We start from the raw sequence: 17372 nt of genomic DNA on the forward strand, positions 1-17372 counted from the left end.
TCTTCTGCTTCTGTCACTGAAACACTTGGATTAAGGGATTGTCATAATGAAGGAGTGTGATTTAAGTGACTAGGACTTGGCAGATGCTGATGGTATGTAGACTTCCTTTGAGCAAAGAAAGGTTAAGGAAGGAGGGCACTTAACCTTTTTGAGCACTTCTGATATGCCAGGCTCTATGCTTCGGTACTTCTCATACTTCTTAGTTCACATAGCAGTTCTATTTTATAGGTGATAAAACTGTTCTGTATTACTGAAGGAACTACAGACTTGAGGATTTTCATGTGTAGTTTTAATAGCAAGACCCCTCCTCTCCCCTCCCCCCCCCCCATATTTTCCATTTAGATTATCATCAAGGAGATTGTAGAAAGGGGGGGGGGGTAATGTTATAAATCCTGTTGGCATGTGCAAGAAATTGGCATTTATGCCCCCAAAATAAACATATGCTAAGTGGCTGAAAATTAGGGGTTTACTTAACCTTATGTTCCTTTGCTTCACAGAAAGTCACCTCCTATGGCTACAGAATAAAACATGCCAGAGCCTATTCTTGGGTAATGTTTTCTGTTTGGGTCTGAGTTTTTTCTCATTCTGTGGTGTTTTACCATGTGAACATTGCCTAGTTCCATCTGATTTCTTTGTGATACAATAACAAGCAAGAAGTCTTTTTTCCTCTTAACCCATTCATTGTAAAGTCCATTTCTCTCTGTCTCATTCAAGCCATCTCTCCCAAGTTGTGCCTTTCGGGATGACAACTGAGTTGGTTTGCTTTTTAAAAATCTGCTTTAGAGTTATTAATTTTAAAATATTACTGCTTTAATTCATTGTTTCTCAGTCTATGCTTATATAAAATTATAACTTGAATGTCCACATGTTCAAGTAACTTCTTAAGCAGTAAAAGTACACCACTGCGGGGGAAGGAGGGGGCACCTGGGTAGCTCAGTCGGTTAAGCGTCCGACTTTGGCTCAGGTCTTGATCTCACAGTTCATGGGTTGAAGTCCCGTGTCAGGCTCTGTGCTGACAGCTCAAAGCCTGGAGCCTGCTTTGGATTTTGTCTCCCTCTCTCTGTGCCCCTCCCCCCTCTCGTGCTTTGTCTCTCTCTTAAAAATAAATAAATGTTAAAAAAATTTTTTTAAGTACACTGCTCAGAAATTTACCTTTTGTGTTACTGTGATTGAAGCTCATCCAGACATCTACAGGTGCCCTGTTAAAATTGAAGCAATTGTAGAAATGAAAATTACTCTCATAAAGGAACATTTTTTCCATAAATTTTTCTACTAATTTGCTCTGTGTCCTGATAAATGCTATTGCAGGGAGAAGGTAGAGCTTTTTTTTTTTTTTTCTCCCCATCTTGCGATTAAAGAACTGAAAGGGAGAAAAAATTGACTTGCTCATATAACATAGTCATTTCTTGGTAGGGCCAAAAATCATCCAGGTCACCAGTCTTCTGGTCCCAAAAGGACCATCAGTGTGATTCAGAGACTCACTATGCAGTTTTTGATTCCATCCAGATCTTTGTTTCTCCTTTCTTCCCCCTTTTCTGTGCAAAATGTGGCTATTTCACTGTTCATTGATACCCTAGTACAGAATAGATTTGGGGAATGGGGGTAGAATAGGACTGTCTCTTGGTGAGCCTCTCTAGTTCTGATTTACATGGAGTTAAGTTTGAAACAGCTGCAAAATACAGATTGGGGACCATTTGTAGAAAACATTTCAGGCTGTTTCTCCTTTATCTTACAGTGAAGCACAAAACAGAATAATTTAGAAGGTTCAAAAGATTCTTGTTATTATATTATTGTATCATTCGCTATCCACTTATCAAGGAGACAGCTTTATTCTTTCAGATTCAGTCTAATGGAATCAAAGAAAATAATTTCTTGAGAGAATTTATCTGGGCTCAAGTGATATGTCCTCCCTGAAGCTGTAGCACAATCACTCATAATCTTCTTGTATGTAATTTAGTACTTAATTTTGTATGCAGTTACAGCTGTTAGATAATTGTTTGATATACTTAAATCCTGTCTTCTCAACTAGGTTATAAAGTGCCCCAAAACAGAGATTATGCCTTATTTTTCTATGTACCTTATAGCTTCTAGTATAGAGCTAAGTACAGTGAAGATCTATACAGTAAATGGTTGATGGAAATCTTGCTGGGCAAAAAGAAAATCTTTAACCCAGTTCTAGACTCCATCAGTGTTACTCTGACTATCCTTCCTGTGGGTGGTGGCAGTGAGGGTGTTCTCTTCAAGGGCTCCAGTGCCTGCAAAGTAGAAGGGAAATGACTCGGGCACAGGGGATGAGAGTAGAGGCCAGGAGCTCCCTCCCTATTTAGAATGGCCGTTGCCTCACTGCTCTTTTTGGAAGGAAGTCGATCCCCCACATCCCCAAAGGAGATCAAATACAGCCTTAAACAGTGAACAAATAAATAATGGTGATTGCTGATGACAATTCCAAGTGTAGCAGTTATAGCATCTTACCACGTGCTGGGCCTTGTTTTGCCTTCCATTCCCTCAATTAAACCATATTACAATGTTATTAAGTGGGGTACTGTTGTTGTCTTCATTTTATGTGGAAAAATTGAGGCACAGAGGTCACCAAAGGTTACCCAACAAGGAAAGAAAGGAGTGGGATCAGGAAGAGACCAAAATGCAGAAGGAAGAAGCACTTTGAGTAATCAGGGGACTTTGATTTGACATTTCATTGTTTTATTAATGCTGGACTTCACTAGCATTTACAAATGGAGTCTTAAAAAATGACAATAAACAAGTCCTATTATCAGTATAAGTTCAAAATGCCTTTGTAGAAGGGAAGATTATTTTTGAGCTGAATAACCTGGAATCCTCCTTTATAAGTCCTTTGGATTTCAGCCATCTTTGTGATATTCTGTTTTACCTCAAAGGCAGATGGTTGACTTCTTTGAGTTCTGGCACATAGAGGTGCATGTTTCTCTATCTGGCCTTTGACCGACATTCCAGAGGTGGACTAGCTGGGGAATCCCAGCCATACATTCCATTTGAAACCTTTGGTTAAAAACTTTTAGCTAGAACTTCACTCTTGTCTCATCACCAGATGAGGAGACAAGTTAGAAGGGAAGTACAGAGGAGTCTTTAGCCAGCTCCCATGTTCCCAAGTTGTACCATGAGACTGGCTTCCAACCCATGGTACCACAGAGGTTCCTAGTGAGCTCTCTGGAATGCAGAAGTCTAGGAATTTGGTTCTTCTAAGGATCGTGGAAAGAACCTTTTTTCCTTTAACTTGTGAGATATCTTCCCTTCCTTTCATAAGGGTGAGAGTCAGGATTTCTTGATAGGGCATCACTCTTTAAAATGGACTTTGGGAATAATTCATCTGGTTCTCTTAAAAGTATTTGGGAGCTGGTGACTGAGTCCTAACACTTTGGGAATCTGTTCCTGGTATATCACTTAAAAATGGGTTTACTTACATATAACATACACACACACACACACACACACACACACACACACACACACACAAATCCCCGAACAAGATATTTATGTAAGATAGCAGTTTATTTCTTCCTCACATAAAAAAATAAAAAGGGGTGCCTGGCTGGCTCAGTTGGTAGAGATCAGCTCTTATCTCGGAATTGTGAGCTCAAGCCCCACGTCGGATGTAGAGATTATTTAAAAATAAAAAATTACTTATTTCACTTAGCATAACACTCTCCAGTTCCATCCACGTTGCTGCAAAAGGCCATATTTCATTCTTTCTCATTGCCAAGTAGTATTCCACTGTGTATATAAACCACAATTTCTTTATCCATTCATCAGTTGATGGACATTTAGGCTCTTTCCATAATTTGGCTATTGTTGAAAGTGCAGCTCTAAACAGAATAAACTGAGGGTTGATGGGGAGTGGGAGGGAGGGGAGGGTGGGTGATGGGCATTGAGGAGGGTACCTGTTGGAAGGAGCACTGGGTGTTGAATGGAAACCAATTTGACAATAAATTTCATATTAAAAAATAAGTAAACAAATAAAAATTAAAAAATTAAATGAAAAATAAAATTTAAAAATCCAGAGATAAACGATCCAGGGTTGATAATAGTAGCTCCTACAGTGTCATCAAAGATCCTGGCTCCTCTCTTTCTAATTCACATTCCTAGGGCACCTGGGTGGCTGAGTCCGCTAAGCGACTGACTTCGGCTCAGGTCATGATCTCACAGTTCATGAGTTCCAGCCCCAGGTCAGGGTCTGTGCTGACACCTCAGAGCCTGGAGCCTACTTCAGATTCTGTGTCTCCCTCTCTCTCTGCCTCTTCCCCACGCTCGCTCTCTCTCTCTCTCTTAAAAATAAATAAACATTAAAAAAGAAATCTAATTCACATTCCTCACACATGGCTTGAATTATCAAGGTTCCCTCATGGTCCAAGTTAGCTGCAGGAGCTAGAGCCATCAGCCTACATTGCAAACCAGAAGGAGGAGAAAGAACCTGTTAAGTGAGTGGACTCCCTTTAAAAAATCTTCCCACTTGTCATACCTAATATGTCCACTTATACACAGGCCAGATTTTATGCATGTGTTTTCACCTAACTGCAAAAGAAGCTGAGAAGTGTGGTCTTTTATTTTAGGAAGCAACATGCTTAGCTAAAAATTGGTGCTCTGTTATTAAGTAGAAAGGGGAAAATAGATGTTGGGCAGCCAATTAGCAGACTATAGCACAGTGGGTGGAACCTTCCTTTAAAAAAAAATCAGCTTTATTGAAGTGTAATTGACATACAATAAACTGCACATATTTAAAGTGTTCAATTTGACAAGTTTTTACATAAATACATACTTGTGAAATCATCACCACAATTAAGGTAATGAACATATCCATCACCCCAAAAGTACCCTTTTGTAATTGTCCCTTTCTGCCCACTCTGGGCTGGGGGTCCCCCAGATCACCACCAGGTTCAAGGATTCCTAAGAGGACTCACAGGATTCAGAACATAGCCGTAGTCACAGCTATGACTTATTTCGGCAAAAGGAATACGAAAGCAAAGTCAGCAAAGAGGAAAGGTACATGGGCAAAGTCTGGAGGAAACCAGGTGCAAGCTGTCAAGAGTTTTCACCCAGTGGAGTCACACAAGATGCACTGAATTGTGACAACACCTAGAGAATGCTGTTACCAGGAAAGCTCATTAGAGATTTAGGGCCCAGGTCTTTACTGGGGGCTCGTTGGTTGGGTACCCTCTTCCTAGCACATAGCAAAATTACAGACTCCCAGAAAGGAAAGTTATACCTGTGGCTTGCACTGTGTTTCTGTTGGACAAGAAGTTTACTACTCAGGATGCTGGGGGTAGAGCTAGGACTGAGACAGATTTGTGTCTTTATATTTTCTATCTCCAGTTCTTTCCTCCCCTTCTCTTTCAAATTCATTCTAGTTATGCCTTCCTTTTCACTATTCTGTGAAATTGGTCTTGTTAAGGTCCGTGTGGCTAAATTGAGTCATCCGTTCTCAGTCTTTCTCTTGACCCATCAGCAGCATTTGATACAGCTGACCAGTCTCTCTTGACTTCTAGAATATCCCACTTATTTGGTGTTTCTCCTGCCTCCCTGGTGATCCTTCTTGATCGCTCTGTTAGTTCATCATCTTCACCTCTTGGTCCTTAATGTGGAAGTATTCTTGGGCTTGGCCCTGGTGCTCTTGTCTTTGTATATGTGCTCAGTCTATGGATCATCTCGTCCAGTTTCATTTCTTTATATTCCACCTTTATGCCACAGTTACATATTAATGTTTTCAGCCCAGAGGCAGACTTCTATATCTCACTCGCTGCTCATCATCTCTACTTAGAAATCTAAGAGACCTCTCAAATTTAAAGTGTCCAGTTGATCTTAAATTCCTCAAACCTGCTTTACCCAAAGTTTTACCCATCTCAGTTAATGATAACCGCACCGGGTTATTTCCAGATGTTCAGGCCCAAAACCCAGGAGTTGACCTACATCTTCAATAGTGTATTCAGAATTCAAACCATTTTTTACCACCTCCAGTGCTGCCACCCTGCTACACTACCCTCTGAACTACAAGTAGTCTACTGCTTGCACTCTGGTAGTTGCCTTCTGATTCAACTTTTCCCCCTTCCCCTCTGTTCTCCTTCATTCTATCCTATAGAACAGCTAGAACAATCCTATTAAAATGTAAAACAAGCCATGTCTCTCACTTAAAGCCAGTAGCTCCCCAGACTCCCCATTTCTTGCAGAATAAGAGCCAGTCCTTATTATGGTCTACACAGCCCTACATGGCTGGTAAGGCCCCCCACCCACCAAACATGTATTTGACTTTATCCCACACCATTCTTACCCTTGCTCACTCTGCTTCAGTTCCACTGGCCTCCTCTGTCTCAAACAGACCAGTGTGCTATACCTTAAGACCTTTGCACTTTTTTCCCTTAATGTAGAACTCCTCAGTGAGGCCTACCCTGACCAACTTACTTAAAATTATAACCCTCCTTGCCCTCTGCTTCACACTCACAATCCCCCTTACCTACTTCTGTTTTAACACATACTATGTATGTGTTAGTATCTAACATACTATGAAATTTTTAAAATATCTGTGTTTATTGTTTGTGACTCTTTTCACTAGAATATAAAAATTAAAGTTGTGACACAAATTTTTGTCTGTTTTGTTTACTGATAACGTCACAAATAACTAGAACAGTGCCTGGCTCATTGTAGGCTGATTGCATAAGTGAGAGTAATGTGACAGAACTGTAATTCAGACCTGGCTATGTCTGGCTCTAAAGCCTTCATTCTGGTCTTAAAAAAAAAAAAAAAAAAAAAAAAGTGTGTGTAGTTTGTATACAGTGGGCTGCATGGGTCTTGGATCTAAAGCTCTGTGGGGTTTTGCATGTGTGTATACCCACGTGGCCACCATGATGTATCAGTTACTCTAAAGGGTTCCCTTGTCTCATGTCCCTTCCCAGTGAATGCCTCCACTTGCCTCAGTTACTGTGCTGTCACCTATCACCATGCATTGGTCTTATTGATTCTTGAACTTCATATGGATGGAATCATATGAAAGTTTGTAGTCTTTTGTGTCTGCCTTCTTTAGACCAACATAGTATAGTGTTTTTGAAATTCCTTCATGTTGTCCCATGTGTCAGTAGCTTGTTCTTTTTTGCATAGCACATCTGTTTGTCCATTCTTCTGTTGGTAGACATTTTAGTTATTTCTGATTTAGGGCTTTTATGAGTGGAGCTGCTTTGAACATTCCTGTACCTGTCTTTTTGTGGGGTCTGCCTTCATTTTCTTGGGTTCTCTTGGGGGCTCGGCATAGGAATAGTCATAGAATTAATGTCAACTGATAAACTACCAAGTGCTTTTCTTGAATGCAGTTGTACAATTTTGCGCTCTCACCAGCCACACAGGGGACTTCGGTTATGCCACATCTTCACCAGCACTTGGAATTATTAGTTTTTATAATTTTAGTATGAAGTTATTTTCTGCTGTAGAAAAACTGATTAAAACAGGAATATGATCAGGGAAGGACCCTTTCCTTTCAGGCCTTGGATTCTGTATTTTTACTGCATAAGAAGTACCCTTGGGGCGCCTGGGTGGCGCAGTCGGTTAAGCGCCCGACTTCAGCCAGGTCACGGTCTCGCGGTCCGCGAGTTCGAGCCCCGCGTCGGGCTCTGGGCTGATGGCTCAGAGCCTGGAGCCTGTTTCCGATTCTGTGTCTCCCTCTTTCTCTGCCCCTCCCCCGTTCATGCTCTGTCTCTCTCTGTCCCAAAAATAAATAAACGTTGAAAAAAAAAAAAAAAAAAAAAAGAAGTACCCAACCAGTAAAGCATATGGTAGCAAGAACATCTAGGATCGTAATCTAATTCAGCCTCTTATGCATTGCGGCACCTCCAGTCAGAACGTCTTGCCAGGCTCAGTCAGGCTTAGTCATCCTTGGAGCTATCTAGGGCTGTTGCAGCCAACTGTGTGTGAGTGTGGTTTAAGCAGAAATGTATCTTATTTCTTCAGAGTTTTTCTGTTATATTAAATGTATGTTGAAAATATTTACTTGTAATTAAAATACTTTCTTCTAACTTTCTAATAAAGTGCCTTGTAGTAACTTAAGTTGGGTTCTGGGCTAAGATAGGCCTAAGTTTGCATCTTGGCTCGACCACTTTGTGTGATCTCGGTCAAGTCGCTTAATCCTTCAGGCATCCTTATCTGTAAACTGGGTGGATATATTACCCACCTGTTAGAATTATTATAAGACTTCCATGAGATAATGCAGTATGTAACAAGTACGTGTTACATGGTGGGTGCCTAATTTTCTTATACTTTGAAGAACTAGAATGCATTTAAGTCCCCACATCCCTTTGAGTCATACCATTAAAAACAAACAAAAAATATCTATTGAACTATTGCCAGTAGTATGGAAATCAGTGTGGTATATCTAGTTTCTAAGCAAACACTGAGAAAATCCAGTCTTGCTATTGCCTTGTTACCTCAGGTACTAAGTCATTCTTGGCTTTCTTGTTGACATAGGTGCTGTGGCATAAAGGTTTATTGAGTCAGTAAACACTTGTTGGCCTATGATATGTTTTTCCTTCCTAACAAAATTCTGCTGTATTACCCGACAATTTTTACATGTTATAGAAAAGGAAAGATGGTCCAGAGCCTTATGGGACATGAAAAAGCTGAGGGCAAGGAGTGTAATGTAAGTCATTACTCGTCTTCCCCTCTGGTGTGTGTAATCTCCATGAGGCTGAGAACCACATCCCTCTACAATTCCAACGACTAACCTGGTACCCAGAGTACAAGAGACGCTCACTAAATGTATGGAATGTGTAAAAGAGTGAAGAAGGATAACAAGCAGAGGGGAAGAAGTATGTGTCCCAGATTTAGTTCTGTGACTCTTTATATCTTGGATATAGATACATCAGTCAGAAGCTAGAAAATGTTTGCTTTGGAAAGAAACAAAAACTTAACCCATTGAAAGCGTTCATAAATAGCAGCCTTCAATGAGGAACAAAACAGCATATCCAGTCTCTTCCATTTGTTCATCCAGTCATGTTCCCTTTCCTTCCTAGCAGGGCTTGAAGATACATAGTTGAACAACATAGTTCATACGTTTCTTAATAGCCAACTCTGTGGAATATAATAATCCCTTTGATGTTGGCAGAACCAGAGTTCCTTTTGGGCCAGCATGTCTCTGCTCTGAAGGGGAAAGAGAAACACATAATGCTGTGGGTGGGCATTGAGGGGGAGATTTTGGAGGGAAGAGCATGAACCCAGGTGATCCCAGTTTAATGAACCTGAGCATGTTTTAGGAGCACAGGTGAGGTAGCTCTTGCTCCCAGCGCTAGTCAGTGAATGAGGAGGCATTAGGAAGTTATAACATTTTATCTAACAGATGTTTGCTGAGCAGCTATACTTTGCCAAGCCCTTTGGTAGAAGGCCAGAGGTGTGTGTCACCCAGGGACCTAAAGGAGACTCAGTATGACTGGAGTTTAGAGTATGAGGAAGGAGCGCAGAGAGGTAAGACAGATAGAAAGCAGGGGCAAGATAGCTGCAGCGCGGGAGAGAGAGGAAGCATAAAATGGAGTCTGAGAACTCGTTATGACTCTGGTAAGCAGCATCCTTTGTGTGACTCCCCATTTGTCATAGCCTCTCCAAGGAAGAGAACGTGCTGGATTTGAACCACTTAAACCAGAAGTAGAAAGGCAGTATCCAAGGTTTCCCTGCCAACTCTTCCTAGAAGACCAGGGTAGGCCTGTTTTGGTAAGGCAAGGTCAAGTCAAATGACAGTTGCTGACTCCAGAGCAAGGGACAGTCCTGTCTCTTTCAGCGAGGGGGAACTTCCTCATTGGGTGGCACTGAAGATTTTCTGCACACCTCAAGCACAATTCAACTGAAACCCAAATTGTGGCCATTTAAATCATTTTCTGCAAATGGTATCTATTTTGTTTGTGCGGATTATCTCCTTGTTGCTACAGATGTACATCTGTAAATGTTTCAGGTGTGATTAGATGTAAAGTAGAAGAGGGACTGGATAAGCAAAACAAACATCTGTACCTGTCCTTGGTCTCCCCTCAGAAATTTCTCCCACGTATTAGGGAAAAAGTGTGTCAGTTTTAGCTTGAGATCAATGGGCATCCACAGAGATTCATGGAATAATACACCTTTTGACACTTGTTTATAAAAGTTAAACAGGAGAGTGCTTTTTTACTAAAGGAGGACGCTGTTTGGCATTCTAACATTCTTTCTTTACGTAGAGCGGTTTCCCCATCAGATCATCTATCACTTTTCTCCTAAATTCCTTACGTTTGACTGGATTGTCTTTCTCAAATTTTTTGTAGGCTATTCAGCTTGACCCTGAAGAAACTCGTCATGCTAAAAGAAATGGACAAAGATCTTAACTCGGTGGTCATTGCTGTGAAGCTACAGGTAAGTTGAGCAGGATTGTTTGTTCAGGGTCCAAGGAAGCTGGATAACTTTATGCCTGCTGTTGGGACTTGAGAAATACTGATGAGGGTCTGCCTCTCCCTTCCTCCCCTCCCCTCCCCTCCCCTCCCCTCCCCTTCCCTTTCCTTCCTCCTTTCCTTTCCTTTCCCCTTTTCCCTTTCCCCTTTCTTTTCCTTTTCTCCTTCCTTCCTTCCTTCCTTCCTTCCTTCCTTCCTTCCTTCCTTCCTTCCTTCCCTCCTTCCCTCCCTCCCTCCTTCCCTCTCTCCCTCAGCCAAGCAAGGAGCAGGAGTATAAGATGCTCCAGTATAAGATGACTGAGCTCATGAGACTTAAGGAGTCCCAGTTCTGTCTCTTAGTTAAACCACTCAGTTTCCTTAAACTTTAGTGTCTTTGTCTGAAGATTTAAAACGGTTCTTCCTGCCTTGCATATCTAACAGGATTAGTATGAAGATCAAGTGATACAGATGCAAAAGTGTTGGATAAATGATTCAGAAATTGCTGTGGTGGCCAGTGTTTGTTTCGAGGTTTTCTATAGGGTAGAAGAAATTTATAGATTATTGTTTCAAATTTGGCAATTAAAAACTTACTGAACATTTTAGCTTCTGAGCAATCCACCCATTTATTCCTTATACTTATTCAGTATCTTAAAGGGACCCAAAATATTTCACAAACATTCGTACTCTAAGCATTCCCAAAGCTCAGGAAAGAAGGGAGAAACTGAGCTACAGGAAGGTTAAGGAATTTACCTGTTGCCAGCTCATTACCAGGTAGCAGAAGTGGTACCAGAAACTAAAGAGCAGGTAATTTATGTAGTCATTAAACTCCACTACCAGGCCTTCCTTAACTGGTAAGTCCTTCCTAAGGATGACTCCCTAGAGTTTACTGAGATTCTAGAGTCATTAAATAATGATTGGATCCTTTAGCTTAAGAATGGTGTATTTAGGGGCGCCTGGGTGGCGCAGTCGGTTAAGCGCCCGACTTCAGCCAGGTCACGATCTCGCGGTCCGTGAGTTCGAGCCCCGCGTCAGGCTCTGGGCTGATGGCTCAGAGCCTGGAGCCTGTTTCCGATTCTGTGTCTCCCTCTCTCTCTGCCCCTCCCCCATTCATGCTCTGTCTCTCTCTGTCCCAAAAATAAATAAACGTTGAAAAAAAAATTTTTTTTAATAAAAAAAAAATAATAATAAATAAAAAAAAAAAGAATGGTGTATTTAGTGAATTCTTACTGGTTGGAAAGTAGTGAACTGTATGGTAACTCCTACTAACCAGCACATTTTATTAGCTAGATCACCTATTATGAGCAGTCTGTTGTTCTAATAGTGGCCTCATTAAAATCCACATCTGTGGCACTCCCAATATGTGTCCCATACACTGAGATCCTCAGCTCTCTTTCTGAGATAAATACATTATCTTAATTTAGTCCTCAAAACTTAAAGTATTTTAATTACTCTTTATGAATGCCTGCATGTCCCACTTTATATTTTGACTTCCTGTTCATCTTTGTGCATGTAATTCCTCCCAATTCTGTGTGAAACATTCCCAGGCATCCTGAGTTGAAAAAACAAGTACACGGCAACGATGTGCAAGTGGAGACTTACAGTGTCTTTTCTTTCTGTCCTGATTTTATACCCATTTCTAGGTCATGGGCAGGGTTCCAGTTTTCAGGAACCATTGCCTTTGCTAAAAGCTGTTGCTTTCCAGTACAAACACTGTTGGTATGGTTTTGAAAGTTCCCTGCTGCTTTTGCCATCCCCACAGTCAAATGCCTTTGCCAAAAGAAATAATGTCCTTTATTTCCTGGTTAAATATTTAACATTCTGTAAAATTTAAAATTATACCCAAAAACTATAAATATCCTGAATTTTTTATTGCTTTACTTCCAAGCAGCTGAAAGTAATTACAGATTTTATCATTTATCCAGTGGCTTGTTTATTCATTTATTCATTCATTTAATACATATTTACTGAGCACCTATTATATGCAAAGCATTGCTCTAGGCACAGGGGATACAGCAGTGAGGGGATAAAACAGAAATGGGAAACATGCATAAAGCACTTCTGCTCATGGTGAAGTATGCAGTTGTCTTGAACAAACACTTGTGCAATTGAGTTGTGAATTAAAATAGTTGCTTTTGTAATGGAATAGCATTTTTATGTGAAAGAAGGGCTTACAGACAAACTGGTTATTCAGACTCGACTACTTGGAAGACATTTTCTTGAAAATGAACAACCTATCACTTAAAGGGAAACAACTGAGAATATTTTTGGCCAATGATAAATAAAATTTGATCTTTCATGTGAAAACTAGAATTTTGGAAAATGTGTCAGTATAAGCCTGACAGCTTCCCAGTTCTTAAGGACTTTACTGAAGAGATCAGTGGTGATAGTAATGGCAGTGGTTTTCTCAGTTGTATAGTAAAATGTGTAGAAAGGTTTGCCTGATTCAGTGAACCCGTGTTTTCCAAATGACCAGTGCATGAGGTTACAAAATCATGCTGGGTAAAAGATCTGTTCAAAGAACAAAATAGACCAATGGATTGGGTTTTGTTTTTAACATTTTATTTTGAAATAATTTTAAATTTGCAGGAGAGATGCGGGGATAATATATAGAGTTTCTGTATTCCCCTCACCCACCTTCTCCCAATGTTAACATCTTTCTTAACCATGGTACCTTTATCAAAACTGAGAAATTATCATTGGTACAATACTATTAACTAAATTAAAGACTTTATTCAGATTTCTCAGTTTTGCCACTGATGTCCTTTTTTCTGTTAATTGGATTTTAATATGTAACAGTGCTATAAAAGTCTCCTTTTTTTTTTTTAACTTTGTATCTCTTTGAGTGTGGATTTTTTTCATATACCCAACCAAAACAATATTTTGCAACAAATTGAATACAGAAGCAGGTAGGAGAATCCAACTATTAGCCAGACATTAAAGAGATTTGCAGAGGGGCGCCTGGGTGGCTCAGTCAGTTGAGCGTCCGACTTCGGCTCAGGTCACGATCTCACGGTCCGTGAGTTCGAGCCCTGCGTCAGGCTCTGGGCTGATGGCTCAGAGCCTGGAGCCTGCTTCCAATTCTGTGTCTCCCTCTCTCTCTACCCCTCCCCCGTTCATGCTCTGTCTCTCTCTGTCCCCAAAATAAATAAACATTAAAAAAAAATTTTTTTAAAGAGATTTGCAGAAATGTAAAAGAATGCTATCTCCTTCATACTGCTGTTGGAAATGTAAAATCATGCAGCCACCTTAAAAATAGTCTGGCAGTTCCTGAAAAGGTGTGACATAGAGTCATAAGGTGGCCCAGCAATTCTACTCCTAGATATTACCCAAGGGAAATGAAAACATGTCTACATAAAACTGCACATAAATGTTCATTGGCAGCATTTATTCATAATAGCTAAAAATTGGAAACAGACCAAGTCCATTGACTGACGAATGGATAAGTGAAAGGTGGTATATCCATGCTACAACATGGATGAAGCTTGAAAACATTGTGCTAATAAGTGAAAGAAGCCAGTCACAAAAGACCACATGTCGTATGATTCCATTTATATGAAATGTCCATGATAGGTACATTGATAGAGTCAGAAAGTAAATTAGTGGTTGCCTGGGGTTGGGGGTAGAGGGGGGGAAGATTAGTAGGGTGACAGCTAAAGAGTATCGGGTTTCTTTTTGGGGTGATGAAAATGCTGTAGAACTTATTGTGGTAATGTTTGCACAACTCTGAATATACTAAAAGCTATTGAAATGTACACTTTAAATGGGTGAATTGTATAGTATTTGAATTCTATCCCAATAAAATTGTTTAAAAAAAACCATGCCATCTTCTTACTAAATTGCTTTGTTTTGGAAAAGACCTTTTTCATTAAAAAATGTTCTTATGTAAACGTGAAAGGTTTATTATTTTTAAGTGAATTAATACATATTTTTATTATATTTTTAAAATTTATTATTTATTTGAGAGAAAGAGAGCACGAGCAGGAGGGGCAGAGGGAGAGAGAGAGAGAATCCAAGCATGCCCCTGCGCTGTTTGTGTGAGCCTGATGCAGGGCTTGAACTCATGAACCAAGAGATCATACCCGAGCTGAAACCAAGAGTCGGACACTTAACCAGCTGAACCACCCAAGCACCCCTATACATATTTTTAAATGTCTCAGTTTAAATTTCTAATATGGTAAATACTGATAGTTGTACCTACATAAACAAAAGCTACTTGGGTGTATAATTTTTGTGTGTGGGGCTTGATCTCATGGTTCGTGAGTTCATGACCTAAGCCAAAACCAAGGGTCCCAACTCTTTATAAATTTTTTTTAATGTTGATTTATTATTGAGAGAGAGACACAGAGCATGAGCAGGGGAAGAGCAGAGATGGGGGGAGACACAGAATCTGAAGCAGGCTTCAGGCTCTGAGCTGTCAGCAGAGAGCCCGATGCAGGGCTTGAACCCATAAACCGCGACATCATGACCTGAGCCGAAGTCGGACACTTAACCAACTGAGCCACCCAGGTGCCCCTCTACCTTTTTTCTCAAAATATTACTACTGGACTCTTAAAATTTTAGGTGACCATTCATGAATAATTTTGCATTTAAAAAGGAAACATTTAAAACACTAGGAACCCAGGTTCCTGGGTGGCTCAGTTAGTTGAGTGTCCAACTTGATTTCGGCTCCCGTCATGATCCCAGGGTTGTGGTATCGAGCCCCACATCAGGTTCTGCACTGAGTGTGGAGCCTGCTTAAGATTCTTTCTCTCTCTCCCTCTGCCCCTCTCCCCCACTCACACACACTCTCTCTCAAATAAAAAATAAAAAAACACCAGGAACCTAATTTTTAATGCAGTAATAATACTCATTAATGGGTATTTTTATGTGCTATAAGTAATGATATTGTAGTATCAGATATAAATTGTCTTCTATACTGCAAATGAAGATGTACTGTTATATAGCTTAAAGATGATATGTAAAGGTACTAAAGATAATTCTGAAATTGGACCCAAGTAGGTAGTGCCCTAGGCCCTGGAAGAAGCAAGTACTGTGGCCCATGAAGAGCAAATCTTTGGAGAAGGATGAGAAAGATGAGAAGAGTAGTGCACCATGCTTTGAAAGCACCAGTGCTCACTGTGATCCCGGGACTGCCCTGTACTCTATGTCCTGTTACCTGCACACACAGATTGGTTTTAACAGGTTTGCAATTCAGATAATGCAATTGGGATAGAAAGTTTTACAAGTATTTATAGCACATATTTGGATAGTGAGAGTTCAAATAATAAGGGCTGTTGCTATTGGAAGGAGATATGTCCTGTGGGGAAATAAGATAAAGGGATCTAGCATGCCAGAGGTGAGAGAAGTTAGGGTGGTCAGCGTAGGCCTCATTGAGACATGACATTTATGCAAAGACTTTGAAGGTGAAAGGAGGGAGCCATGCAATATCTGGAGAAAGAGCATTCTAGGCAGAGGGAAAAGGCAAAGCAAAGCCCTAAGGCAGGAATGTTTCTGACAGAACCAAGAGGAAGGAAGTGGTGGCCAGTGAGGCTGGAGAGGAACAAAAGCAGAAGGAGGTGAGGTCAAAGAAGTAAGGCATAGTGGGGGTGCTTGGGTGGCTCAGTCAGTTAAGCGTCCAACTTCAGCTCAGGTCATGATCTCAAGGTTCGTGAGTTTGAGCCCTGCATCGGGCTCTCTGCAATCAGCATGGAGCCCACGTCGGATCCTCTCTTTCTCTTCCCCTCCACCACTTGTGTTCTCTCTCTCTCTCTCTCTCTCTCTCTCTCTCTCTCTCTCTCTCTCAAAAATAAATAAACATTTAAAAAAAAAAAAGAAGTAAGGGAGGAACAGGATATGTGCAGATAATTACCAAGTCTCTGGCTTTCGATCTGTGTGAATTGGAGGGTTTTGAACAAAGAAGTGATGGGATCACTGTGGCTGTTGTATAGAGAAGAGATTGTAGGTAGGGAAGAGGAATCAGGAAGACCAGTTTGTTAATAGGCCATAACCGTGGTTGAGGCAAGAGATGAGGGTAGCACCGGATTGTTTTCTTTTCTTTTTAAAGTTTATTTAAGCAATCTCTGCACCCAACATGGTGCTTGAAGTCACAACCCCAAGATCAAGAACGACATGCTCTACAGAATGAGCCAGGCAGGCACCCTGCCAGAGGTTTTCCCTAAACAACTAGCGGGTGGAAATGCCATTAAGTGAGATGGAGAAGACTGGCTGAAGCAGGTTCAAGGGAAAGATCCAAAACTCAGCTTATCGTGTTATGTCTGAGATGCCTATTAAACATGCAGGAGGAGATGTTGAATAGATAATTGAATATATGGGTTTAGAATCCAGGAGAGAGGTCTGGGATAGAGAGATAATTTGGAGAGTATATTTAATTAAGACCTTAAGATTGGATGAGATAACTAGGAGTGGAGTGAGTGACTGCAGAGAAGAGAACAAGTCTAAGGATTAAGGCCCCAGGCACTCCAGCATTAGGAAGTCAGAGAGGAGAGGAAGGACCGGAAATCGAAGCCAAGAGAGAGCAGCCAGAGGATAAGAGGAAATCAAAGAGAGTATGGGATCCTGGAAGCCAGATGAAGGAAGTGTTGCTGGAAGTCAAGAGTGACTATCAAAAGGCGCAGATAAGCCCAAGGAGATGAGAATGGGTCATCAGGTTCTTTAAAGTGAAGGTTATTTGAGACCTTGTCAGTAGCATTTTTGGTGGGATGGTGGAGATAGGAAGGTTGACTGGAATGCATTTACAAGAAAAATGAAAGCAGAGGACTTCAGGAGAGCAAAAATAGACAGCTCTTGAGTTTGCTAAGGGAAGGCGAGATAGGGGTTGGTAGCCAGCAGGGCACATGGTGACAAGAGAGGGTTTTTTGGGGTTGTTGTTTTGTTTTAAGATCAGAGAGATAACAACATGTTTGCTAATAGAAATGATCCAGAATAAAGAGGAAGGTTGATTATGTAGGACCTGAAAGACTGGGTAGAAGAGCATCTGAGCAG

General features: G+C 40.8%; 1 protein-coding gene across 2 annotated transcripts in view; it reads left to right on the forward strand.

Annotated features, from left to right (window-relative positions):
- PACS1 (phosphofurin acidic cluster sorting protein 1) overlaps positions 1–17372 on the forward strand; it is a 156200-nt gene that overhangs the window by 102991 nt on the left and 35837 nt on the right. For both annotated transcript variants that reach the window (XM_045486830.1, XM_045486831.1), the window contains exon 2: positions 10290–10377. In XM_045486830.1, coding sequence (XP_045342786.1) covers positions 10290–10377 — 88 coding nt within the window. The remainder of the gene's footprint in view (positions 1–10289; positions 10378–17372) is intronic.

Source organism: Leopardus geoffroyi, chromosome D1 (assembly GCF_018350155.1).
Source record: "Leopardus geoffroyi isolate Oge1 chromosome D1, O.geoffroyi_Oge1_pat1.0, whole genome shotgun sequence".
Lineage (NCBI taxonomy): Eukaryota > Metazoa > Chordata > Mammalia > Carnivora > Felidae > Leopardus > Leopardus geoffroyi.